Source organism: Pollachius pollachius (genome assembly GCF_949987615.1).
Source record: "Pollachius pollachius genome assembly, chromosome: 13".
In the NCBI taxonomy this organism is placed as follows: domain Eukaryota; kingdom Metazoa; phylum Chordata; class Actinopteri; order Gadiformes; family Gadidae; genus Pollachius; species Pollachius pollachius.
This window is the reverse complement of record NC_136946.1, coordinates 217,943-243,975: the sequence shown is the minus strand read 5'-3', so window position 1 is coordinate 243,975 and position 26,033 is coordinate 217,943. Positions and strand designations below refer to the sequence as shown.

The following is a 26,033-nucleotide window of genomic DNA, read 5'->3' as shown; positions in this document are numbered from 1 at the left end:
TTCCTGAAGCAGGAGGAGGCTAGTTCCTGAAGCGGGCGGAAGGCTAGTTCCTGAAGCGGGAGGAGGCTAGTTCCTGAAGCAGGAGGAGGCTAGTTCCTGAAGCGGGAGGAGGCCAGTTCCTGCAGCGGTAGAGACTAGTTCCTGAAGCGGGAGGAGGCTAGTTCCTGAAGCAGAAGGAGGCTAGTTCCTGAAGCGGGAGGAGGCCAGTTCCTGAAGCGGTAGAGACTAGTTCCTGAAGTCGGAAGAGGCTAGTTCCTGAAGCAGGAGGAGGCCAGTTCCTGCAGCGGTAGAGACTAGTTCCTGCAGCGGTAGAGACTAGTTCCTGCAGCGGGAGGAGGCTAGTTCCGGAAGCGGTAGGAGATGGGCAGCAGCTCGTGGGTCTTCTTCATGCTCTGCACCTTGGCGTGAGTGGCCTCGTCCATGGTTTTGTAGCAGCGCCGGGCGTAGTCCAGGAGCTTCTCCTTCGACGCCTCGAACTCCCCCACCTCCGCCAGCTGACAGAGGGACCAAAGTTTACACCACCTGGATCAACCTCCACTGATATCTACTTCCTGTACATTAACCTTTATAGAGACAAAAATACATCACACATCTAGGTGGACACGCCCACTTGTGATGTCATAAGGGGCAGATTTTCAAAACGGCTTGTAAGGCTAATCACACTCACACCTGGTGGCATGTCATGGGAACTTTAAGGAAGCTAAGTCAGAAAACGCAGACAAGCACTGTTCCAACGTCAAGAACGCTCGGAAATTCACACCCTTTTCGCAGCCTTTGTTTTTGAGAACTCCGAGAATTTTCAAGGATGCATCGCTGGATCCTCATCAAGCAAAAATACCCACAATCCTCTGCGTAAACATGCTGCTCGGTGTATTACAAAATGTTGGATGGAAAACAATACACATTGCTTTACTCAAGTGAAGTTATTTAAACGTTTTCAGAAATATTTTGTGCCGTATTGCATTTTATAGATCATTTAAATGCAAAAGATTAAGCTTAAAGACCTGGCGATTTTTTTCAAATGTTTTTGCAACGTAATGTTAGGCTTAGCAATTTAGCAATGAGCCCTAAGTTAGCAAGAAACCTTAAGCCAGATGAACCCTAAGCTAGATGAGCCCTAATTTAGGTGAGCCCTAACTTAGATGAAGCTTAAGTTAGGTGAGCCCTAACTTAAATTAAGCTTAAGCTAGGTGAGCCCTAACTTAGATGAGCCCTAACTAAGATGAAGCTCAAGTTAAATGAAGCTTAAGTTAGATGAGCCCTAATTTAGATGAACCCTAATTTAGATGAGGCCTAAGCTAGGTGAGCCCTAACTTAGATGAAGCTTAAGCTAGGTGAGCCCTAACTTAGATGAAGCTTATGCTAGGTGAGCCCTAACTTAGATGAAGCTTAAGCTAGGTGAGCCCTAACTTAGATGAAGCTTATGCTAGGTGAGCCCTAACTTAGATGAAGCTTAAGCTAGGTGAACCTTAATTTCGATGAGCCCTAACTTAGATGAGCCCTAACTTAGATGAAGCTTATGCTAGGTGAGCCCTAACTTAGATGAGCCCTAACTTAGATGAAGCTTATGCTAGGTGAGCCCTCACCTTCTGGGGGGCGACCAGCAGCAGCTCTGCGACCGGCGAGGTGGAGGCCATGGTGTTCCGGTCGACCCCGTGGATCTGGAACGCCCGCGACATGCTGCGCACCTTCTGGTACGTAGTCAGGATCTTCTTGTAGCGCATCAGAACCCCGTCAGCATCCTTCACTAGGGTGGATTGGGAAGGGGGAGGGAAGGAGGGAGGGAGACAGGGGGGAGGGAGAGGGAGGGGGGAAGACAGGGGAAAGAGTGAGACGAGGGGGGGGGGAGGGAGAGGGAGGGGGGAAGACGGGGGAGGGATGGAGGGAGACGGAGGGGGGAAGACGGGGGGGAGGGAGGGAGGGAGAAGGAGGGGGGAAGACGGGGGAGGGATGGAGGGAGACGGAGGGGGGAAGACGGGGGGGAGGGAGGGAGGGAGAAGGAGGGGGGAAGACGGGGGAGGGATGGAGGGAGACGGAGGGGGGAAGTGGGAGGGGGGGAGGGAGGGAGGGAGACGGAGGGAGAGGGTTGGGGGGGGGGGGAGGAGAGACGGCGGAAGAGACGGAGGGGGGAGACGGGGGGGAGGAGACCGAGAGGAGGGAGAGACACAGAGAGAGGTTCCATCACGTTCTCCAGACCCAGAAGGTTCTAGCAGGTCGCACCTCTCTGTCGCTCCCGGCCGTGGGTGATCCTGAAGACCCGCCTCATCTTCATCCTGGGCTCCCCACAGGCCCGCCCCCCACGGCCCCCCTTCCTCTTCTCCTCCTCCTCCTCCTCCTCCTCGCTTTCAACCTCCGCCTCCTCCACGTACTCCTCATCCGTGTAGAACTTCTCCTCCTCCAGGTGGAACTCCTGCTTCACTGAGGACACAAGAGGAGGAAGTGAGCTGGAGGCGGGACTTCCTGCTGGTCAACAATGTAAAGGTCCTTGTGTTTCCTGTTAGCTGGAGGCGGGAATTCCTGCTGGTCTATGATGTAAAGATCCTTGTGTTCCCTTTTAGCTGGAGGCGGGACTTCCTGCTGGTCTAGGATGTAAAGATCCTTGTGTTCCCTGTTAGCTGGAGGCGGGACTTCCTGCTGGTCTTTCCAGGCTAAAGGCAGAGGGACTAACATGGTCGGGCTTCATGGCTCAGGGGAAAGGGGCACCCTGATATTAACGTGGGGGCACCCTGATATTAACGTGGGGGCACCCTGATATTAACGTGGGGGCACCCTGATATTAACGTGGGGGCACCCTGATTTCGACCAGTGGTGTTGAGGTGCTCGGGGGTCTCACCGGGCACGGCGGGGGGGCGCCGGGGCCTGGGCCCCTGGCTCTGGAGACGCCGGAGGGCCATGCCGGAGCGGGTTGTCATGGGGGAGGGGGGGGTGGGGGAGGAGGGGGGCTGGGCCTTCACCCCCCGCTGGAGGTCACCTGACCAGTCTGCTGGAGGGGGGAGGGGGGAAAAAGGGGGAGAGAGGAGGGAGTAGGGGGGAGAGAGGTCAGAGTAGGGGGGAGAGAGGGGAGAGAGAAGAGAGTAGGGGGGAGAGAGGAGGGAGGAGGGAGTAGGGGGGAGAGAGGAGAGAGTAGGGGGGAGAGAGGAGGGAGGAGGGAATAGGGGGGAGAGAGGAGAGAGTAGGGGGGAGAGAGGAGGGAGTAGGGGGGAGAGAGGAGAGGGGGGGAGAGAGGAGAGGGGGGGAGAGAGGTCAGAGTAGGGGGGAGAGAGGAGGTCCGTTCTAGTATGGGCCCCGGGTGACCGTCCTGCGTCTGTCCGGTCACCCTGTCCTGAACAGATCTCTCCTCCTCCTCCTCCTCCTCCTCCTCCTCCTCCTCCCCCTCCTCCCCCCTCCTCTTCTCTCCTCCTCCTCTCTGCCCCCTCAGGCTCACTGGGTGCTTTGTGTTTCTGTGATCCAGGACTGAACTTATAAAGTTGAGTTGAGGTGACAGGAGCGGCCATGCGTCCTCTGTACAACTAAATATAGCGACGCCCCTCTGCCCTCCTCCACCTCCTCCGTCTCCACCTCCTCCCCCTCCTCCTCCGTCTCCTCCTCCTCCCCATCCGTCTCCTCCTTCTCCCACCTCACCACAGCCGAGGCTACCACCTAGCAGCGGTAGCCTAGCGGCGGTAGCCTAGTGGCGGTAGCCTAGCGCTGGTAGCCTAGCGCTGGTAGCCTAGCGGCGGTAGCCTAGCGCTGGTAGCCTAGCGGCGGTAGCCTAGCGCTGGTAGCCTAGCACTGGTAGCCTAGCGGCGGTAGCCTAGCACTGGTAGCCTAGCGGCGGTAGCCTAGCGCTGGTAGCATAGTGGCGGTAGCCTAGCGCTGGTAACCTAGCGGCGGTAGCCTAGCGCTGGTAGCCTAGCGCTGGTAGCCTAGCGCTAGTAACCTAGCGGCGGTAGCCTAGCGCTGGTAGCCTAGCAGCGGTAGCCTAGCGCTGGTAGCCTAGCAGTGGTAGCCTAGCGCTGTTAGCCTAGCACTGGTAGCCTAGCGCTGGTAACCTAGCGGCGGTTGCCTAGCGGCGGTAGCCTAGCGCTGGTAGCCTAGCGCTGGTAGCCTAGCGGCGGTAGCCTAGGGGTGGTAGCCTAGCGGCGGTAGCATAGTGCAGCTATAACCAGCAGACCTTCGTAGGAGCGCATGCTGACGATGAAGCGGTCCAGCTGGCAGCGCAGGAAGTTCCTCTCCTCCTCCAGCTCCTCGATGCGTCTCTGCTGCCAGGCGTTCTTCTCCAGGGACACGTACAGGTGGGTGCGCAGGTTCGAGATCAGCATGAAGGAGCTGTACGGGGGCGGAGCCTCCGAGACCACGCCCTCTGGAGCCGGGGGCGGGGGAGGGGACAGGAAACATCAACGGTGACAAATCACTAAATTCTAAAGGATGTTTCAAATTCATAATTCCAGGTTATAACTGTTTTACCCTAGCTGTCTCTGTAGTGCACGGGGAATGGGTTACCCTAGTGATGGTTAGTTGGTTCTATGAACATCATGTAAAATGTAATGTATTCCTCTACTACCACGTTCCTCTACTACCACGTTCTAAGAAAGAGCGTCCCTGTTCAGTGTTCTATGCTGAAGAGTCTGGCTCCATAAGAGGCGCAGGGTCCAGTGTTATCAGTGTGGACTGCGCTCATAGCTGGCTCCATAGAGGCTGTGGAGGACTAACCCTAACCCTAACCCCCCTGGTTCTAGAGGTTAGGGTTAACTAACCCTAACCTGTCTTCACACCACTGGTTAGACTTCAGCCCTGCTTCACTATGGTTATTCTGACTTCTAAACTCACCACTATAACCTAACCTGACTTAGTCACATAACATAATACATGTTATATAACACATACAATAATAATGTGTAACTAAAGCTTTATGAGATACCGTAAAGCTATAGTAACTAAAGTAACTAAAGTAACTAAAGCTGTAAGCTGTACTGTCTCCTGATGCGCTCAGAGTAACTAAAGCTTTGGTTTGGTTTAGTTTAGTTTAGTTAAGTTTAGTAGGCTGTACTGTCAGCTCCTGATGCGCTCAGAGTAACTAAAGCTTTGGTTTAGTTTAGTTTAGTTTAGTTAAGTTTAGTAGGCTGTACTGTCAGCTCCTGATGCGCTTAGAGTAACTAAAGCTTTGGTTTAGTTTAGTTTAGTTTAGTTAAGTTTAGTAGGCTGTACTGTCAGCTCCTGATTCGCTCAGAGTAACTTAAGCTTTAGTTACTGTTTAGTTTAGTTTAGTTAGTAGTTAGTCGGTTGTGCTGTCAGCTCACCGTCTATGAGGTGTGTCGGGACGTGGTATGGAGCCCGCTGCATGTTCTCCTCCAAGCTGAAGGGAACCTCATAGGCGTCAAGGTACAGACTCCCTCCTCCGCCTCCTCCTCCGCCTCCTGCTCCTCCTCCACCTCCTCCACCTGAGGAGGGTAAAGTGAGATCCAATATGGAGGAGTTGTACTACTGACCACAAACACATCTACTGTTCAACTCAACACAAGTATTACCTCTGGTGGTATAAAGAGAGGTCCTTAAGGAGCAGGTAGGGGTTAGACAGTACAGAGACAGGTCATTAAGGAGCAGGTAGGGGTTAGACAGTAAAGAGACAGGTCATTAAGGAGCAGGTAGGGGTTAGACAGTACAGAGACAGGTCATTAAGGAGCAGGTAGGGGTTAGACAGTACAGAGACAGGTCATTAAGGAGCAGGTAGGGGTTAGACAGTACAGAGACAGGTCATTAAGGAGCAGGTAGGGGTTAGACAGTACAGAGACAGGTCATTAAGGAGCAGGTAGGGGTTAGACAGTACAGAGACAGGTCGTTATGGAGCAGGTAGGGGTTAGACAGTAAGACAGGTGATTAAGGAGCAGGTAGGAGTTAGACAGTACAGAGACAGGTCATTAAGGAGCAGGTAGGGGTTAGACAGTACAGAGACAGGTCATTAAGGAGCAGGCAGGGGTTAGACAGTACAGAGACAGGTAAATAAGAGACAGGTCATTAAGGAGCAGGTAGGGGTTAGACAGTACAGAGACAGGTCATTAAGGAGCAGGTAGGGGTTAGACAGTACAGAGACGGGTCGTTATGGAGCAAGTAAGGGTTAGACAGTAAGACAGGTGATTAAGGAGCAGGTAGGAGTTAGACAGTACAGAGACAGGTCATTAAGGAGCAGGTAGGGGTTAGAAAGTACAGAGACAGGTCATTAAGGAGCAGGTAGGGGTTAGACAGTACAGAGACAGGTCATTAAGGAGCAGGTAGGGGTTAGACACTACAGAGACAGTATATAAAGAGGAACTTTGTCAGATTAATATGGTATATTTACATTGGCGTAGATTTTTTTATTCTATAGGAAATTAAATAACTGGTGTAAAGGATATTGAAACATATCGTGCTGTAACTAGTAAGGGCTAGTGTTCAAAACGTGTTTTAATCCCTTACCTTTAAAGGCTGTAGTCTTACCACTAACTAAAGCCATGGAACTGACCCTGCTATAGACTTTATACTATTAACATTAATATTAATGTGTGAATCAGCACTTTATTTTACCTGTGCTCTCCGTTTCGTTCGTGCTAGGGCTCGGATTCATCTCTGCGCCAATTTCGCTTAAACTCTGAGAAACAAGCGATTAACTTGTTAATAGTGACGAATAGGGACGATCAATTACTTTCTCCAAGCTTTTCCTCCTTTCTATAAATACAGAAGTCGGTTCACCGTGTTGAGTTATAGTGCAGTAATATCGGCTGAAGGTTTGCAGAGTTCAGTCACAAGGCGAAACTCGCACTAATTACCTGATTATAAGTGGCTGGCGAGGAGCGTTCTGCGCCTGCGCACACGCCCTAATGTCATGTTTTTATTTATTCATGAATAATTATATTTTTGCCGTCAACTTCCTATTCATGCCCTCGGTTGTATGTATAAGTGAATAAAAGATGCGTGTACTGGGAATATGTGGGGTCCCAGTCAAAAAGGACTACTGGTAATACGAAACTTGGGCGGGGCTCAGGTGTGTGTGTAATGTGTGTGTATGTATGTATATGTACGTGTGTGTATGTAGCCAGGTACCCTACGGAAGGACGTCGTCGTTGTCACCGGGCGTGGAGCACAGCAGACCGGATCCCCTCTGATCGGAGCTAGCCTCAGGCACCGTAACCAAACCGAACAGTAAGTCCAACCTCAGGTCGTATAACTTGGTAATAAGAAGTTGGATCCCAGGCCTATTTTGTTCTAACGCAGATCTGGGGTCTGCTGTTCTGACCTGCAGAGTCTCGGTCCTGGCTGTGGCGAACTATATTTAAGTATGCTCTATCAGCGATGATTTCGTGGGTGTGTTTGTGTGGGACGTGGTTTGTGCGTATATAGTGTGTGTGTGGGGGTGTCGGTTCCAGGATCGAGGAGTAAAGTTACCTCGGACAAACGAAGCACGCATTCAAACTTTTTAAAAGCAAAAAGTCACCCGGTATCGTAAACGCGATTCCTCCCATTGTCCTTGGTTCTCCGCGGCCCTTCCTTGTTTCGTTGTGTTTCTCTCATAATTGTGTGGATCTAATGCCCAGTACCTCAATACCAGACTGCTCTCTGTGGTTCCGTCCAGCTCGACGCATTGGGGGGTCGTCTATCTGGCTACCAGAACGTAGGGCTGCGAGTTTAGGGCGCAGGTAATAGTGTATAGTGACGTCTATAGTGTATAGTGACATCTGTGACGTTTATAGTGTATAGTGACATGGGCGAGGCCATCTTTGTTTATTGCGTCATCCGATGAACCTCACTGCACTCGGTCTACTTTCAGAATTCCGAGAGATGAAGACAAAAAGGGGCGTGCCTCCGTGAAATGCCGCAAGAAAGCTGGGAGATTTCCCCACTTCCTACTCGGAAGGCTGGTCTCCTAGGCATCTGGATCACATCATGACGTCTATAGTGTAAAGCAAGGGCGTAGGAACCGGGGGGACGGAGGCCTCCAATATTGGAGACAGGCCATCTGTCCCACCTAAAAATTATACCGGGGGAGAAAAATATTTTATTTTATTTTGAAAGCGCAACACAGCGTCTTGTCACTGCTTCTTATTCTAAAAAACTGGATGATTGAGCATGCAATTAAAGAATTGATTTGATATTAATCAGTTCATTACTGCCATTCAAAATGTGTTTTCCTTTACATTTACAAATGTATTTTTTTAGTAGAATAAAATATATTTGTGATTTTTTTCAGTGTAGTTAATTTATGACATATTTCTGTTCAAACCATTAACGGATCTGTCAGGTTCCCGATATGTTCAACCTACCAAAGTTCTCACATGTAACCCCCCTCTTCCGAGACCTCCACTGGCTCCCTGTAATAGCTCGCATCAGATTCAAGATGATGGTACTGGCATACAAGGCAGTCGATGGAACTGCCCCTGCCTACCTCCAAGCATTAGTAAAGCCACACACCCCAGCTCGATCCCTCCGCTCAACTACCTCAGCTGGACGTCTGGTACCGCCATCGCTAAGAGCAAGCAAAGGTCGATCAGCGAAGTCACAACTTTTCTCTGTTTTGGGACCTCAGTGGTGGAACGAGCTCCCTACCGATGTCAGGATCGCAGAGTCGCTCTCCAGCTTCCGCAAAAGACTCAAAACTCACCTGTTCAGAGTTCACCTCGACTCTGCATAGAAACCAATGCACAGCCACCATTGAATGTTGTACGTCCTGGCACTTGTACATTGCACTTATTCAAGGTACTTAATTGTGTAGCATCTACAGTAGCTGCTATCGTTGCTTTACACGGGGAATGGGTTAGCCTAGCGATTGTAATACTTGCACTTGGTTCTATGAACATCTTTACTGTACGGACAGCGATATATTGTTTCACTTCTTATGACAAATGTACTTATTGTAACAAATGCACTTATTGTAAGTCGCTTTGGATAAAAGAGTCTGCTAAATGCCCTAAATGTAAATGTATGTGTCCCCCCCAATGTTAAACTCATTCCTACGCCCCTGGTGTATAGTGACGTCGATAGTGACGTCTATAGTGCATAGTGACGTCTATAGTGTCTCGTGACGTCTATAGTGTATAGTGACTCTATAATGTAGTGACGTCTATAGTGCATAGTGGCGTCTATAGTGTCTCGTGACGTCTATAGTGACTCTATAATGTAGTGACGTCTATAGTGCATAGTGACGTCTATAGTGCACAATGACGTCTATCGTGCATAATGACGTCTATAGTGTATAGTGACGTCTATAGTGCGTAATGACGTCTATAGTGCGTAATGCCGTCTATAGTGTATAGTGACGTCTATAGTGCATAATGACGTCTATAGTGCATAGTGACGTCTATAGTGTATAATAACGTCTATAGTGCATAGTGACATCTATAGTGTATAGTAAGGAACGCCAATTGGGCCAAAACGTCTGTCAAAATAACGCCTCAACGTGTAGATATATTAATTCTCCAGGAGTAAAGAACAGACACCTGGGCTTACAGACGTCATATTCTTACCTGTGTTCTTACCTAACCCTAACCCTACTTCTGTCAGAAGTAAAAAATGACGCATGGATGATTTGCTGCAATGCCAACTGCCAGCCAGCAATTAATGTGTTGCAAAGCCTACATTTGACATTTTGCAGTGTGGGCTTGGTGGATATACAGTGGGGCAAAAAAGTATTTAGTCAGCCACCAATTGTGCAAGTTCTCCCATTAAAAAAGATGAGAGAGGCCTGTAATTTTCATCATAGGTATACCTTAGCTATGAGAGACAAAATGAAAAAAAAAAATCTAGAAAATCACATTGTCTGATTTTTAAAGAATTTATTTGCAAATTATGGTGGAAAATAAGTATTTGGTCAATAACAAAACGTCATCTCAATACTTTGTTTCATGCCCTTTGTTGGCAATGACAGAGGTCAAACGTTTTCTGTAAGTCTTTACAAGGTTTTCACACACTGCTGCTGGTATTTTGGCCCATTCCTCCATGCAGATCTCCTCTAGAGCAGTGATGTTTTTGGGCCTTCGCTGGGCAACACAGACTTTCATATCCCTCCAAAGATTTTCTATGGGGTTGAGATCTGGAGACTGGCTAGGCCACTCCAGGACCTTGAAATGCTTCTTACGAAGCCACTCCTTCATTGCCCGGGCGGTGTGTTTGGGGTCATTGTCATGCTGAAAGACCCAGCCACGTTTCATCTTCAGTGCCCTTGCTGATGGAAGGAGGTTTTCACTCAAAATCTCACGATACATGGCCCCATTCATTCTTTCCGTCACACGGATCAGACGTCCTGGTCCCTTGGCAGAAAAACAGCCCCAAAGCATGATGTTTCCACCCCCATACTTCACTGTAGCTATGGTGTTCTTTGGATGCAACTCAGCATTCTTTCTCCTCCAAACACGACGAGTTGAGTTTTTACCAAAAAGTTCTATTTTGGTTTCATCTGACCATATGACATTCTCCCAATCCTGTTCTGGATCATCCAAATGCTCTCTAGCAAACTTCCAACAGGCCCGGACATGCACTGGCTTTAGCAGGGGGACACGTCTGGCACTGCAGGATTTGAGTCCCTGGCGGCGTAGTGTGTTAGTGATGGTAGCCTTTGTTACTTTGGTCCCAGCTCTCTGGAGGTCATTCACTAGGTCCCCCCGTGTGGTTCTGGGATTTTTGTTCATCGTTCTTGTGATCATTTTGAGCCCACAGGGTGAGATCTTGCGTGGAGCCCCAGATCGAGGGAGATTATCAGTGGTCTTGTATGTATTCCATTTCCTAATAATTGCTCCCACAGTTGATTTCTTCACACCGAGGTGCTTACCTATTGCAGATTCAGACTTCCCAGCCTGGTGCAGGTCTACAATTGTGTTTCTGGTGTCCTTTGACAGCTCTTTGGTCTTGGCCATAGTGGAGTTTGGAGTGTGACTGTTTGAGGTTGTGGACAGGTGTCTTTTATACTGATATGGAGTTCAAACAGGTGCCATTAATACAGGTAACGAGTGGAGGACAGAGGAGCATCTTAAAGAAGAAGTTACAGGTCTGTGACAGCCAGAAATCTTGCTGGTTTGTAGGTGACCAAATACTTATTTTCCACCATAATTTGCAAATAAATTCTTAAAAAATCATACAATGTGATTTTCTGGATTTTTTTTTTTCATTTTGTCTCTTATAGCTGAGGTTTACCTATGATGAAAATTACAGGCCTCTCGTCTTTTTAAGTGGGAGAACTTGCACAATTGGTGGCTGACTAAATACTTTTTTGCCCCACTGTATAATACTATATTGCTATTTATTGTGTTTATTCATTCATGACTGGGAACTGCAAACTGAATTGTGTACTACTGGGATAAATAAAGTTATCTGAGGCTTAGATCTTAAAATGGCCCGAGACTGCAGATCAGTGTTTGCTGACTGTGTTAGGCTTGCGATGTCGCATCATGTGGAGGAAGATGGGATGCCCATTATAACTAGGTAGGTTAATCATGCAGATTTCCCACGACAATGTTGAGCAGTTAGGGTTAGTTAGGGTTATTCATCGTAGCAAGAGAGAGAGCTGAGTTATGTGATGTGCATTAAGTGAAGATTGAGTGAAGGAACCGGAGTCTTTCTAAGTCAGATTTTCCATAAACATGCCTGAATAAATGGGAGTAGGCCTAGCTTAATTACATTTCAGTCACTTATTAGAAAAGTAGAAATCACGGAAGTAACTCGCCAGACTGACTTCACACTGCTCAATCGCATCGTCAGGCGGCTGGGGCAAGGCACCTGACGATGCTCATGGAAAGGTCCAACCAGGCCAGGCCTGATTGGATTTATCAGCTCTTTGACTGTCTCAATCGCATCTCGGCATATGTTCACTTTTGAAACGGTTCATGTTGTGGGCATTAAAATGCACGTACATTGCCTCTTCTTGTATGTCCTTGACGCGTGCTTGTAAGCCGACTTGCTTCCTGATGTTTTCGACCTGTCAATCATTTGGCACTCTGCCAACCATTGGTATGTCAGGAATGTTGCCAGCGATGCTTTAGAATGATTGGTGGGGGAGGTTGGGGGGGAGGGAGGTGGCGGTGTGCTATTGCAGAGCAGCGCAGCGTTCTACCGCTCAGCGTAGCGTTCTACCGCTCAGCGCAGCGTTATACCGCTCAGCACAGCGTTCTATCGCTCAGTGCAGCTCAGCGTTCTATCGCTCAGCGTAGCGTTCTACCGCTCAGCGCAGCGTTATACCGCTCAGCGCAGCGTTGTATCGCTCAGTGCTGCTCAGCGCAGCGTTCTATCGCTCAGCGTAGCGTTCTATCGGTCAGCGTAGCGTTCTACCGCTCAGCGCAGCGTTCTACCGCTCAGCGCAGCGTTATACCGCTCAGCGCAGCGTTCTATCGCTCAGTGCAGCTCAGCGCAGCGTTCTATCGCTCAGCGCAGCGTTCTATCACTTAGCATAGCGTTCTATCACTCAGCGCAGCGTTCTATCACTTAGCATAGCGTTCTATAACTCAGCGCAGCGTTCTATCACTCAGCATAGCGTTCTATCACTCAGCGCAGCGTTCTATCACTCAGTGTAGCGTTCTATCGCGCTTGCTTTATTTACTTAGAGTGAGACTGTGCTCAGGGTGAGACCCTGGCCTCTACCCTGGCCTCAGACCCTGGCCTCAGACCCTGGCCTCAGACCCTGGCCTCAGACCCTGGCCTCTACCCTGGCCTCAGACCCTGGCCTCAGACCCTGGCCTCTACCCTGGCCTCTACCCTGGCCTCTACCCTGGCCTCAGACCCTGGCCTCAGACCCTGGCCTCAGACCCTGTCCTGTCTCCAGGCCATGCAGCTGAAGGGGCTGTCCCACTGTAAGGGGGCGCTGGCCTTCGCCCTCCTCATGGACCTCCTGGGAGGAGCCTCCCTGCTGCTTGGGGTCTTCGCCCCACTGGAGCTCAACGGCCAGGACTTCGGAGACCTGCTGGTGTACACAGGTACAGTACTGACGGAGTAGCTCCACCCTAACACCACCCTAACACCACCAGGAACAGTACTGACGGAGTAGCTCCACCCTAACACCACCAGGTACAGTACTGACGGAGTAGCTCCACCCTAACACCACCAGGTACAGTACTGACGGAGTAGCTCCACCCTAACACCACCAGGTACAGTACTGACGGAGTAGCTCCACCCTAACACCACCAGGTACAGTACTGACGGAGTAGCTCCACCGTGAGCACTCCATTCTGATTGGCCAATACACATTCCAAGACTCTAAGTTAATTTCCAACACCACACATACTGTGTAGTGTACACGCACAATACACCTTGATGCAAATGTAACCCCTCTTTGCCTTATGAGGTTACAGGTAATTTTGGGTTTGGGTTTCAATTCGAAGTTGGACCAGTTACCAGGATACTAGGTTAACGCTCATGGAGCCCAGGATGGAACATCAACACTGACCACACTCACACAAAACGTAGTTTCAGAACTGTATTGTTAACAACAATTTTTCAACATGGAAGATAATAAAACATGGAACAACATGGAAAATAATAACACATGGAACAACATGGAAAATAATAAAATGCGCGCAAAATACAATAGAAATATAAAGAAATGTCTTTATGGTCTTCTCTTCCTTGATATGAGCTCAGTTTATATCGTTGGGGCCCTTTGATCTTTGTGTTTCCTACCACACCGCAGGTTTGGGAGGTAGGTCAGTTGACTCTGTTCCTTGGTTCCGGCTCGCCATCTGGTTATCTCCAGCGGATGTCTGGAAGCCGCCTGGTGGCTATCCAGTGCTGGTCTTCTATCTATCGTTGACTACCGGTGATGTCCCCTCGACATCGAGCGTCACCAATTCAAATCGTTCACAAAAACCTGACCGCCGAGCGGGCAACATCAACTGTGGACTGTTGAGTCAGCTCACGGTGTTTTCCAACTATTTCTAGATATTTTTCAATCGTGCAACCGAACGGTGCGTTCTCTCCTTTCCCACTACTTATCAAGCAGTTATGCGCACTTGCAACGCCGCTTCACCGTGACGTCATGACGCACGTCTCTCTGCTCTGTCCGACGCAGTTAACCCCATAAATGCCAGCTATCGCTCTCTCACACATTCATACAAAATAATAACAGACTTTTACTCTTTCTTCTTTTAACTTTTCCACAGCTTATGAAGCCTGGGCTACACTCTCCCCCCCTGAGCTCATGCCCGTCCCGGGACATGGCAAGGGTTGCGTAGTTACTACCTGGGAAGTTGAGGAAGAGGAGCCTACAAAGTTCTCATTCAAAGTAGTGTCAACAACTGTTGATAAGCCACGAAGAAATGACTGAATCATAGCTAACAACGGGCTACCTAGTTCTGTGTATGTGAGTCGGTTAGGTTGGCTCTTAGTCCGAGTTGAATGTCGACCAGAACTAACCTGTTCTTGCTCTTGTGTATCAGATGTACATGTACCTACTGTCTGATTGTCACCAGTGTCACACGGAACGTCTGGAGATTTGTCGCATTGCGTGTTAGTACAGTCATTTTCAGTAAAACCCATTGGTTCAGCCGTTGCGGCTATGTCAGTAGTCGAATGTGCAATGTCACTTGGCTGACTATCAGCCTGGTCAAGTACCAGAGAGGCGTCTGTAGTACAGTCAAGCCTAAAAGGTTGTTTGTCAATCTCAGGTAAATAATCAACACGCTGAACACTTGGAGTACTCTCAACAAGATGATCAAGTGGAAGTATCTGACATTGTGCATCTTGCTCAGAGGATATTCCTGGATTAAACTGAGCTGTGTTCTGAAAAGTTGGGACCTGAACACTTGAAGGATCCCTGAACCAGTAAATAGGAATGATCTCATCTTCCTCCTCGTCCGAGGGGATTGTTTCATCTGGGGAAGGATTTGCACGAGTCGACGGCCTACGCTTCCCGGACTGTGGGACAGGATGGCTGTCCTCCGTTGGTAAGTAGCCACACGGAAGTAGTAAGTCCCTATGTAATGTCCTTAAAGGACCTTCACGGTTCTCAGGCTTCACTGTGTACACTGGGAGTGTTCCAGCTCTGCTTACCACAACATGGACAGTTGCTTCCCATTTATCAGAAATTTTGTGCTTTCCCCGTAAGCGGACATTTCTGATGAGAACTCGGTCTCCAACATCCAAGTCCGAAGCCGTTACACGCTTGTCATATCTTGTTTTGTTTCGACTTGCTGTTTTTGCAGCATTTGTTGTTGCCATTTTGTAGCTTTCCTGAAGACGAGACTTGAGAGTCTGAACATACTGAGAGTGTGACGTGTGCTGACCACCCTGCACAGGCAAACCAAAAGCGAGATCGACTGGTAAGCGAGGCTGGCGGCCGAACATGAGTTTGTATGGCGTGAACCCCGTCACCTCGTTCCTCGTACAATTGTACGCGTGAACTAGCGGTTTTACAAACTCACGCCACCGAAACTTCTCTTGATTCCCCAGGGTACCTAGCATGTTCAATAAGGTGCGATTAAACCGCTCAACAGGGTTCCCCCGGGGGTGGTACGGAGTTGTCCTCACCTTATGTATGCCAGCTACTCGGCAAAGTTCCTTGATCATGTGGGACTCGAAATCAGGTCCCTGATCACTGTGGAGTCTTTCCGGGAACCCGTAATGTACAATGAAATTGTCCCACAGACACTTCGCCACAGTTCGGGCCTTTTGGTTGGGCGTTGGTATGGCAACCGCGAACTTCGTAAAGTGATCTGTGATGACAAGGATGTCTTTTGTTCCACCAATGTCGGGTTCCAAAGAAAGGAAATCCATGCAAAGTAACTCAAGAGGTCTCGTGGTGTTGATATTGACCAACGGTGCCGCTCTCTCTGGCAATGCCTTTCGGCGCACACATCTGCCACATGTTTTCACCTTCTTTTCAACATCTAAAGCCATCTTTGGCCAAAAGAACCTTGTTCTGGCAAGATCTAAGGTACGATCAGCACCCATGTGTCCCATGTGATCATGTAAGCTCACCAAGACCATGTCACGGAGCTCAGCTGGCAAGACCAGCTGATAAGAAGTCTGGGCGCCGACTTGTCGTCTTCGGTAAAGAACATTATTGAGGAGCTCAAGACGCTGTAGCTCTCTCAATAAGAGTGGAAGTTCTGGGAGTTCGTTCCGTAGAGTGGGAGGAGGCTTCTCCCCGCACTCAAGTTGGTAAATAACATGCTTCAAACACTGATCAGCCCTTTGCTTACTCGCTAACTCAACTTCAGTTAAGTGAGGGATGAAAGGCAATCCTCCAAGCTGGTCCTCTTTCCCATAGCTGTCAGGTACAGCTCTTGTGGAGGTGGTAAGAGTTTCGACCAAAGTAGCACCACCATGAACATAAAGATTGTCACTGTAGACAAATTGCCTCTCACAAATGGCTTGAACAACAGCTTGGTCGACAGCATCGATACTGTCCGGGTCAGAGAGATGATTGCGTGTGAACTGACAGATCCGCTCCCTCTCCCTCTGCGACTTGGGATCGTCTGACAGTTCGCCATGAGGTCTGCGCGACAGTCCGTCGGCATCTGAGTTTTGTTTTCCCGGTCTGTACACAAGCTTGAATGAAAAGGTAGACAAGGTTGCAAGCCATCTATAACTCGTTGCGTCGAGTTTTGCAGTGGTCAAGATATACGTTAATGGGTTATTGTCAGTAACTACAGTGAAGTGATTTCCATAAAGATAGTCACAGAATTTTTCAGCGACTGACCACTTAAGTGCCAAGAATTCCAGCTTATGGGCTGGGTACCGGCTCTCACTCCGCGATAGCCCCCTGCTCGCATAAGCTATGACCCGGAGCTGACCTTCTTGTTCTTGATAAAGAACAGCACCAAGGCCGCTGGTGCTGGCATCGGTATGTAGTACATACGGCTTTTGAGGATCGGCGAAGCCCAATACCGGAGCGGTGGTAAGCGCTTCAATGACCTGCTTAAATGCCTGCTGACAAGCAGGTGTCCAACGACCACCAAAGGGTGCCTTTGGGTCATGGTAAGTCTGATCAGTTGATGGTTTCAAGTTGGATTTCTTACGTGGAGGTGGGTACCCGGAGGTCAGGCCGTGCAAGGACTTCACGATGTCAGAGTAACCCTTCACAAACCTCCTGTAGTACCCTGCAAAACCCAAGAATGACCTCAATTCTCGCAGGTTTCGGGGGACTGGCCAAGTTTTGAGAGAAGCAATCTTCTCTGGGTCAGTTTCAACCCCGTTCCTGGAGACGACATGTCCGAGATATCGGACAGATGTCTGAAAGAAAGAACACTTCTCAGGTGAGAGTTTTAGACCAAACTCCTTCAAACGACCAAGAACTTTCATAAGTCGGGCTTCATGCTCCTCCAAGGTTTTTGAGAAGATGATCAGATCGTCTAGGAAAACCAAGACTTCCTGCAAATGCATATCGCCCATGCATTTCTCCATTAACCTTTGAAAGGTACTTGGTGCGTTTGTCACACCCTGAGGCATCCTGTTGAATTCCCAAAACCCAAGCGGGCATACAAATGCTGTCTTGGATTTGTCTTTCTCTTCAACTTCATCTGGTAATAACCAGACTTCAAATCGAGGACCGAAAACCACTGAGAACCTGAAAGTGCAGAGAAGGTGTCTTCAAGCTTGGGAAGTGCGTATGCATCCTTTATTGTCTGCAGGTTCAGCTTGCGGTAGTCAATGCAGAGTCTGACAGTACCGTTCTTTTTCTTGACAACCACAATTGGGGACGAAAAAGGTGACTCAGATTCCCTAATTACCCCAGTTTGTAAGAGCTCTTGGATATGCTTGCGAACAGCTTCAACATCAGCTGGATGTATTGGCCGAGGCCGCTGCTTGAAAGGAGTCTCATCCGAAAGCTTAATGTGATGTGCCACTTTATCTGTTCGCCCAAAATCCAAGTCGTGTTGCGCAAACACTTCTGGCATGTTATGAAGTTTCTCGACAATGCGCTCTTTCCAATCGGTTGGGATAGGCGAATCCCCAAAGTTGAAGTGCAAGTTTGACTTCTGAGATGACTCAGCATCGGCTGGTTGATTCACTTGCTGTTGGGACAAGACGCTCTGGTAAGTACCGATGTCTGCAAGTTTACACCCTGCAGGGATGATAACATCATGTTCAGATACATTACTAACGATGACTGGAAGCTTGAAGGGTCGCTGGTTGGGAAAGTCAACCAAGCAAGACTTCACTATTAACCCGCCAGGCAAAGTAGATGAAGATGAATGCTCAACAACAACAGTCTTCTCATTCTGGAAGTCGTTAGCTACAGTGAAACCTTCGATGACAACGGTCTTTCCAGCCGGAACGACCTCTGGTTTCTTTTCTTGTAGCTTCACCATGCCATGGCTATTGCTAGCCTGTCTGCGTCTGAGTTCAAGGACCTTGATCACAGCTTGGTAGCCATAATGGGCTGGCTGATAGTTGGTTGAATCACCTTCCGAAAATGTGTCATACAAGACATCCATGGTGTTGGTACCTATAAGCACAAGAGACTGTGAGGTGGCCCTGACATCAGGCACAACCAAAGCAAGGGTAGGTACCTCGATCGAAACACCAAGCAACGCCTGTGGAAAGACAACTGTCATTTCAATGTAACCTTGGTAGGGCACGGATTGTCCGTTTGCTCCCTCTACCTCTAGGAGATCGTGCAAGGGTTTGATTTCTTGTTCGGCTAGGTGCTGTTCATAAAATGAATGAGGAACGGTGGTGACCTGTGAACCTGTATCAAGTAGACAGTTAACTTGTTTACCGTTGATGGTCACTTGAGCTGTACTTCTGGTACCTACCAACCCAGAAGGAAGCTTAAAGGAGTGGTTTCTTTTAGAGTGTTCTGAAATTGTACACTTTTGAACCTTGTATTTCTTTGAGGAGCGTGGTTGCTTCTCTTCAGCCCCTGTCTGCCCCACGACAGAGACTGAATCTAGTTTAAAGGTAAGTCAGGGCAGTTCTGTTGTTCCCACTTGTGCTGTCTTTCCTCTAATTTTTTTCTCTTTTCAGTCACTAAAGTCGGGTTTGAGTCATTGGTGCAAAATGTTGATACGTGTCCATCCTCCCCACAACTAAAACAATACCAAGGTCTGGGTTTGTTTGTGTAGTTCTTTCTTGGTTGTTTCGTCATGTCTGGTTTTGTACTGTGTGATGTTGACAATCTGCTTTGTGTTCTTCCCGCAGCTCCTCTATCACTAAACCCCCCAGGCGTCCTCTGAGCCATTAAGGTGGTTAGCTGACTCTGAATGCTAGCTACCTGCTTCCTAAGATCGTCAATAGCACTGGGCTGGGTGTCTGGGTTCTCTGTTGGCTCAACAATACAGCTACTTTGTGACTGGAGCTGAACTCTCTGCCTTGTGGAACCTACATGCTTCCTCATGCGACTAGCTTTTACTGCCTGTCTGTCCTCCTCAGTACGTAGCATTAGCAAAAGCTCTGAGAACGGAGGTGGAAGATTTTTCTTCTGCTCAAGTTGTAAACTAGAGAGCAGAGCAGTGTCCCAGCATCCTCTACAAAACTGTTTGAGGAGGTGTTTACCTACTTCCCCTGGTACGACCCCCCCTCTCTTAACAGCCTGGTTGAGCGTGAGCTGCAACCGCTGTAGGTAAGCTGATGGCTTCTCGCCTGGATCCTGGAGAGTACTCATGAATTGAGCAAACAGCTCTTCTCCATCTTCAACTGCACCAAAAGCAGAATCTAGAAGTTGCAAATAGGCTGAAGGCAATGAATTTGAGCACAAGCCTCTTACCACATCTGCTGCAGGTGAAAGCAAACTCTCCAAGATCCTTCGAGACACTTGAAGAGGAGACATACTGGGATCATTCAAGAGAAGGTCAATGTGCGAACGCCAAGTATCATAGTCCACTTCACTATTCGGTCTGGGAATTTTCCCTGAAAATGAGCGAAGTCGGACTGGGAATGAAAAGGAAGAACCTGCATCCCCCCTCCTCACAATGTGTTCAACCACAACTTTCTGAACCTCTGGTGGATTGATGTCACTCACAGAAAGGGATAGGACTCTTCTTTGATCAACAACTGGTGCTGACATAGCACTGTTTTCACCACTGTCACCCTGAGGGGGACCTGAGAAAGGACTGGTGGGCTGTAGGGACTCTACAGGAAACTCTATGAGTACTAAAGGCGACGGCTCGTTTGCAGATTGCATGCTTTCAACATCACTACCGATATGCATCATCATCTCTCTTAAGACTGCTTCGTAGTCTTTGCCGCTTAGCTTTGCTAGCTCTTTTAACTCTGTCAGGTAAGTTTTTGTAGCACTGCTACCTAGCTTAGAAGTGTAAACACTACTTAAAGCCTCAACATTGTACACAACATTTGAATCACTTTTTAGTGTGTGTCTGTATGGTAAAAGTGACTGCATAGCTTGTACAGCTGAGCCACTAGTGTACTCGACAATCAGGTTTTTGTGTAAATCAGAAGACTCATCCTCAACCAAAAGAGTGCGCTGAATGGCACCATACTTCTTAAGGAAATCAATCACTTCTTCAACCTGAACTGACTCAGTTATTCCATCAATGATGACTGCGTTAGGAATTTTAACACTTGACCTCTGGATAAAATCCATGTTTGAATGAAGCAATATTGATGTCACCTAACTGGGCTCCTGGCTGGCTCGCCACTTTCTGTAACCCCTCTTTGCCTTATGAGGTTACAGGTTATTTTGGGTTTGGGTTTCAATTCGAAGTTGGACCAGTTACCAGGATACTAGGTTAACGCTCATGGAGCCCAGGATGGAACATCAACACTGACCACACTCACACAAAACGTAGTTTCAGAACTGTATTGTTAACAACAATTTTTCAACATGGAAGATAATAAAACATGGAACAACATGGAAAATAATAACACATGGAACAACATGGAAAATAATAAAATGCGCGCAAAATACAATAGAAATATAAAGAAATGTCTTTATGGTCTTCTCTTCCTTGATATGAGCTCAGTTTATATCGTTGGGGCCCTTTGATCTTTGTGTTTCCTACCACACCGCAGGTTTGGGAGGTAGGTCAGTTGACTCTGTTCCTTGGTTCCGGCTCGCCATCTGGTTATCTCCAGCGGATGTCTGGAAGCCGCCTGGTGGCTATCCAGTGCTGGTCTCCTATCTATCGTTGACTACCACCAATTCAAATCGTTCACAAAAACCTGACTGCCGAGCAGGCAACATCAACTGTGGACTGTTGAGTCAGCTCACGGTGTTTTCCAACTATTTCTAGATATTTTTCAATCGTGCAACCGAACGGTGCGTTCTCTCCTTTCCCACTACTTATCAAGCAGTTATGCGCACTTGCAACGCCGCTTCACCGTGACGTCATGACGCACGTCTCTCTGCTCTGTCCGACGCAGTTAACCCCATAAATGCCAGCTATCACTCTCTCACACATTCATACAAAATAATAGCAGACTTTTACTCTTTCTTCTTTTAACTTTTCCACAGCTTATGAAGCCTGGGCTACACAAACACCACCACCTCATAATACACACAACACATCAACACACAACACATCAACACACAACACATCAACACACAACACATACAAAACATCAACCAGCTACCAGATGTTAGAAACAGCCTGCAACCCTTTGTGTGTGTGTGTGTGTGTGTGTGTGTGTGTGTGTGTGTGTGTGTGTGTGTGTGTGTGTGTGTGTGTGTGTGTGTGTGTGTGTGTGTGTGTGTGTGTCCAGGAGCCCTGCTGGTTGTGTTCTCCCTGGGGGGATGGGTCCTTTGGTACTCGGGGAACATCGAGGGTCTTCCCTCCAGGAAGGAGCTGGGTCACATCAGCTCGGCCGTGGACCGCCTCGCCCGCAACCTCAGCCGAAGGATCCACACCTTCAGGAGCCGTCACCCCTGACCCCTGACCCCACTGGGACCTGGGTGAGGAGAAGCACAGGGGGGAGAAATAATAATACAGTTAGAACTAAATACAACTGAAGGCGAATGCTGCATTCAGTGGAGCTACTGAGTGTCTCGTGATCACACTTCTCTCCTGGTCTCTGTGGTTGGATCACGTCTCCCTCCTGGTCTCTGTGGTTGGATCACGTCTCTCTCCAGGTGTCTGTGGTTGGATCACACCTCTCTCTCTCCTGGTGTCTGTAGTTGGATAACACCTCTCTCCTGGTGTCTGCGGTTGGATCACACCTCTCTCCTGGTGTCTGTGGTTGGATCACACCTCTCTCCTGGTGTCTGTGGTTGGATCACACCTCTCTCCTGGTGTCTGTGGTTGGATCACGTCTCTCTCCTGGTGTCTGTGCTTGGATCACACCTCTCTCCTGGTGTCTGTGGTTGGATCACACCTCTCTCCTGGTGTCTGCGGTTGGATCACACCTCTCTCCTGGTGTCTGCGGTTGGATCACACCTCTCTCCTGGTGTCTGTGGTTGGATCACACCTCTCTCCTGGTGTCTGTGGTTGGATCACGTCTCTCTCCTGGTGTCTGTGGTTGGATCACACCTCTCTCCTGGTGTCTGTGGTTGGATCACACCTCTCTCTCTCCTGGTGTCTGTGGTTGGATCACGTCTCTCTCCTGGTGTCTGTGGTTGGATCACGTCTCTCTCCTGGTGTCTGCGGTTGGATCACACCTCTCTCTCTCCTGGTGTCTGTGGTTGGATCACGTCTCTCTCCTGGTGTCTGTGGTTGGATCACGTCTCTCTGCTGGTGTCTGTGGTTGGATCACACCTCTCTGCTGGTGTTTGTGGTTGGATCACACCTCTCTCCTGGTGTCTGTGGTTGGATCACGTCTCTCTCCTGGTGTCTGTGGTTGGATCACACCTCTCTCCTGGTGTCTGTGGTTGGATCACACCTCTCTCCTGGTGTCTGTGGTTGGATCACACCTCTCTCCTGGTGTCTGTGGTTGATCACGTCTCTCTCTTCTCCTCGCAGGCCGTCAGATGCAGAGACCAGCTGAGCGATCTCCGACCCAGTGGTTCAGCATCGATACGATGTGTTGATACATTTCCTCTCCTCTGCTCCTGTTACTGTGAGACACCGACGACTGAAGCTCATGTCCTGTGCATTTCTGACCCGTTTTAAAGCAGGGGTAGTTAGTGGTAGACTGAATATTGTGTTGTGTTTGGCACCATGCATCTTTAATAAATGTTGAAATCTGATTCTGTGTCATTTAAGTGTGTTATCTATTATTTTTTTAACTCTAAAACGGGAGCTGAGTTAGCCATTAGACTTAACCTAACCCTACTGTTCTACGAATACCGTGTTCCAATACTACCTCACTATTTAGTGCTAGAAGACTTTAGTAGGTCTCAATACGTTGTATTAAAATGCAGTATGCCAAATATACAAAGATATTGTACTATGTCCAGTCACACTTTGCATTGTATGCATACTGTTACTTTGTAAGGGGAGCTGCAGTATTTACTGCAAGTAAAAGGCAAAAAGTATGGGATTTGGAACACAGCCAGACTCCAAGTGAACTGTCATGAATCGTTTCCACCACCAGGGGGAGGGCTCGTTCCGCCTGTACTACACAACACACCCCAGAACACTACACTACACCTCAATACAAACACCACCACCACATACTACACAGCACACCACACCAAGATACAAGCACCAACCACACCACCACCTCATAATACAGAGCACACCACACCTAGATAATACTAGATAATACCCAGATCACTATCACAGCGGAGCTGCTTGTGAAATGATCTCCAGAATGAGGCTCATCAAAGCTCAGGTATCAAAGCAGCCCAGCGCTGTGGTACTCTGAATAAAAGTTGATAATCTGAACTTTCTTAAAGAAGGTCTGTCTCTCCCTCTCTCTCTGTCTCTCTCTCTGTCTGTCTGTCTGTCTGTCTCCCACCCGGTTTCTTTCTCTCTCTCTCTCTCTCTCTCTCTCTCTCTCTCTCTCTCTCCCGCCCCCAGGCGTAGTGGAGGCTGGAGGTGTGACCAGCACAGCATTGTTGATGTCGCGTCCTGACCTGTCTCTGTACTGTCTAAGCCAGGGGTGTCAAACTCATTTTCACCGGGGGCCACATCAGCATAATGGTTGCCCTCAAAGGGCCACATGTAAATGTAAAATAGTATGTAACCAAATATAATGTATAATAAATGTAACTACTCCATAACATATTGTTTAATTACCTTCTGCATTTATTACTTATAGAACTTACAAACATAACATATGCATAGATGAGAAAAAAATGTTACTATAACAATAATCCTTTAAATTTGTCCGGTTAAGAAACCCACATTACTCCATTGATCAACGATCAAACTATTCAAGTAAATAAAGAAATATATTATCAAAACACAAGTTATGACATTTACTTTGTTTAACTTTTTTTTTTACACAGTCGGGAGGGTCAGAATAACATACAACCAACAGTATTGAGCTACTAAGAACATGTGTGACAGATGTAGTATTTTACAAAAATAAATGGCTGCACACAGCCTTGCAAGAGTAAACATTTGTCTGTCTTATCATAAACACATACACCTGTAAACAACAAATACATTGCTACACATAAAGTAGTATATGTAATAAACTGAAAATAACAAAATAAGTTCACAACTATGAGTCGGAAATGATGAGGATATACTGCCTGTCCATGAACACACCAAGTGGATCCCCTCTCCACCATCCTCATCCATTGATCATGTTCTGAAAACAACAAACACACAAAAAAATGCAAGCACAACCATTAAATTGCACTCAGTTTAACTATTATTATTTTTGATGGAAATACATTTTATTACCATATATTTTAATTTGGTTTTAAAAATGCTTACCTTTCTATTTTCTGGCCAGATATCAGACAATGTTTTCCTTTGACCAGTGTGTCGATGTCTGGTTTTAGCTGTTGTGCTGTGGCAATCCGTAAAACAGCGTGGAGGTTGTCATCAGTGATGCGTGATCTGTGCTTGGTTTTATTTAGATTCATTATTGAAAACATCTGTTCGCACAGATAGGTGCTCCCAAACATGGAGAGAACACGGGCAGCATGAAGTCGAAGCTGTGGCATCTCACCAGGGGGCAGTAGACGGTAAAAGTCCTCGATTGCGGCATCCTGGAACTTTGCTCTTAGGTCACTGTCGCTTTGAAGCTCGATCAACTCCAGCTGAAGGTGATGGGGCACACTGCTGACATCGGTGGTGAAAGGACTGGCAAAGATGGCAAAGCCCGACTGCTGTGCTTTGAAGTCAGAGAAGCGCCGATCAAATTCATCCATTAACCGGCTCAGTTTGGTAGCCAACTTGGCACATGAAAAAACACCGGGAACTGAGGCAGAGATGTTCTGACAAGCAGAAAAGTGGGCAAGATTGTCCTGTTCCACTTGGCACTTCCATAAGTCAAGTTTACGCTGAAAACATTGGATCATGTCGGACATCTGCGTGATGACATGGTTGCGTCCCTGCAGCTTCTTATTCAGTTGGGCGAGATGCTCACTTATGTCACATAACATAGCAAAATCACACAGCCAGTTTGGATCCGACAGTTCAGCCAAGGGTTTTCCTTTACTCTGCATGAAAACAGCAATGTCTTCCCTCAGCTCAAAAAATCGTTTGAGGACGTTGCTCCTACTCAGCCACCGCACTTCTGTATGGTACGGGACGTCTCCGTGCTCTGAGCCCATCTCCTGCAAGAAAAGCTGGAACTGCCGGTGATTCAGGCCACGCGCCCGAATGAAGTTCACTGTTTTCGTGACTGTGGTCATTATATTATCCATCCCCAGCACCTTCCCACACAAAGCTTCTTGGTGGATAATGCAATGATAACTTATCAGAGGCGTGTTACTTTTTTGCATTTTCTCCTTCATTAGTCCAACCAAGCCCGTTTTTACTCCACACATTGCAGGTGCACCATCTGTAGTTAATCCCACCAATTTTTCCCAGGGCAATCCAGTTTTAGTCACAGACTTCACCACCGCTTCATAAATATCCCGTCCAGTTGTGGTCCCATGCATGGCAGCTACATCCAAGAGCTCCTCGGTGACAGAGAGGTCCGACTTCACGCCTCTAATAAAAATGGAAAGCTGTGCCGTGTCCCTGTTGTCTGTGCTTTCATCAACAGCTAATGAAAAAGCTGTGTAACTGCGTGACTCTTCCGCCAGCTGATCTGCTAGGTTTCCTGCTAGCTCCTTGACTCGGTCCGCGATGGTGTTTCTT

General features: G+C 48.1%; 2 protein-coding genes across 2 annotated transcripts; one reads left to right on the top strand and one right to left on the bottom strand.

Annotated features, from left to right (window-relative positions):
• Positions 1-338: 338 nt before the first annotated feature.
• Positions 339-6,580, bottom strand: LOC307084795 (coiled-coil domain-containing protein 106-like; the record flags this gene model as incomplete). The annotated part of the gene is made up of 6 exons (XM_079749298.1): positions 339-494; positions 1,587-1,747; positions 2,221-2,418; positions 2,834-2,983; positions 4,154-4,342; positions 6,541-6,580. The coding sequence occupies 6 exons, from the start codon at positions 6,578-6,580 to the stop codon at positions 339-341; spliced, it is 894 nt and encodes a 297-aa protein (XP_079605424.1).
• Positions 6,581-7,004: 424 nt separating this feature from the next.
• On the top strand, positions 7,005-24,484 carry tmem238a (transmembrane protein 238a). The gene is made up of 4 exons (XM_079749582.1): positions 7,005-7,155; positions 12,758-12,908; positions 21,595-21,784; positions 22,788-24,484. Exons 2-3 carry the CDS (start codon positions 12,761-12,763, stop codon positions 21,759-21,761), a joined length of 315 nt encoding a protein of 104 aa, XP_079605708.1. The 5' UTR covers positions 7,005-7,155; positions 12,758-12,760; the 3' UTR covers positions 21,762-21,784; positions 22,788-24,484.
• Positions 24,485-26,033: the final 1,549 nt, after the last annotated feature.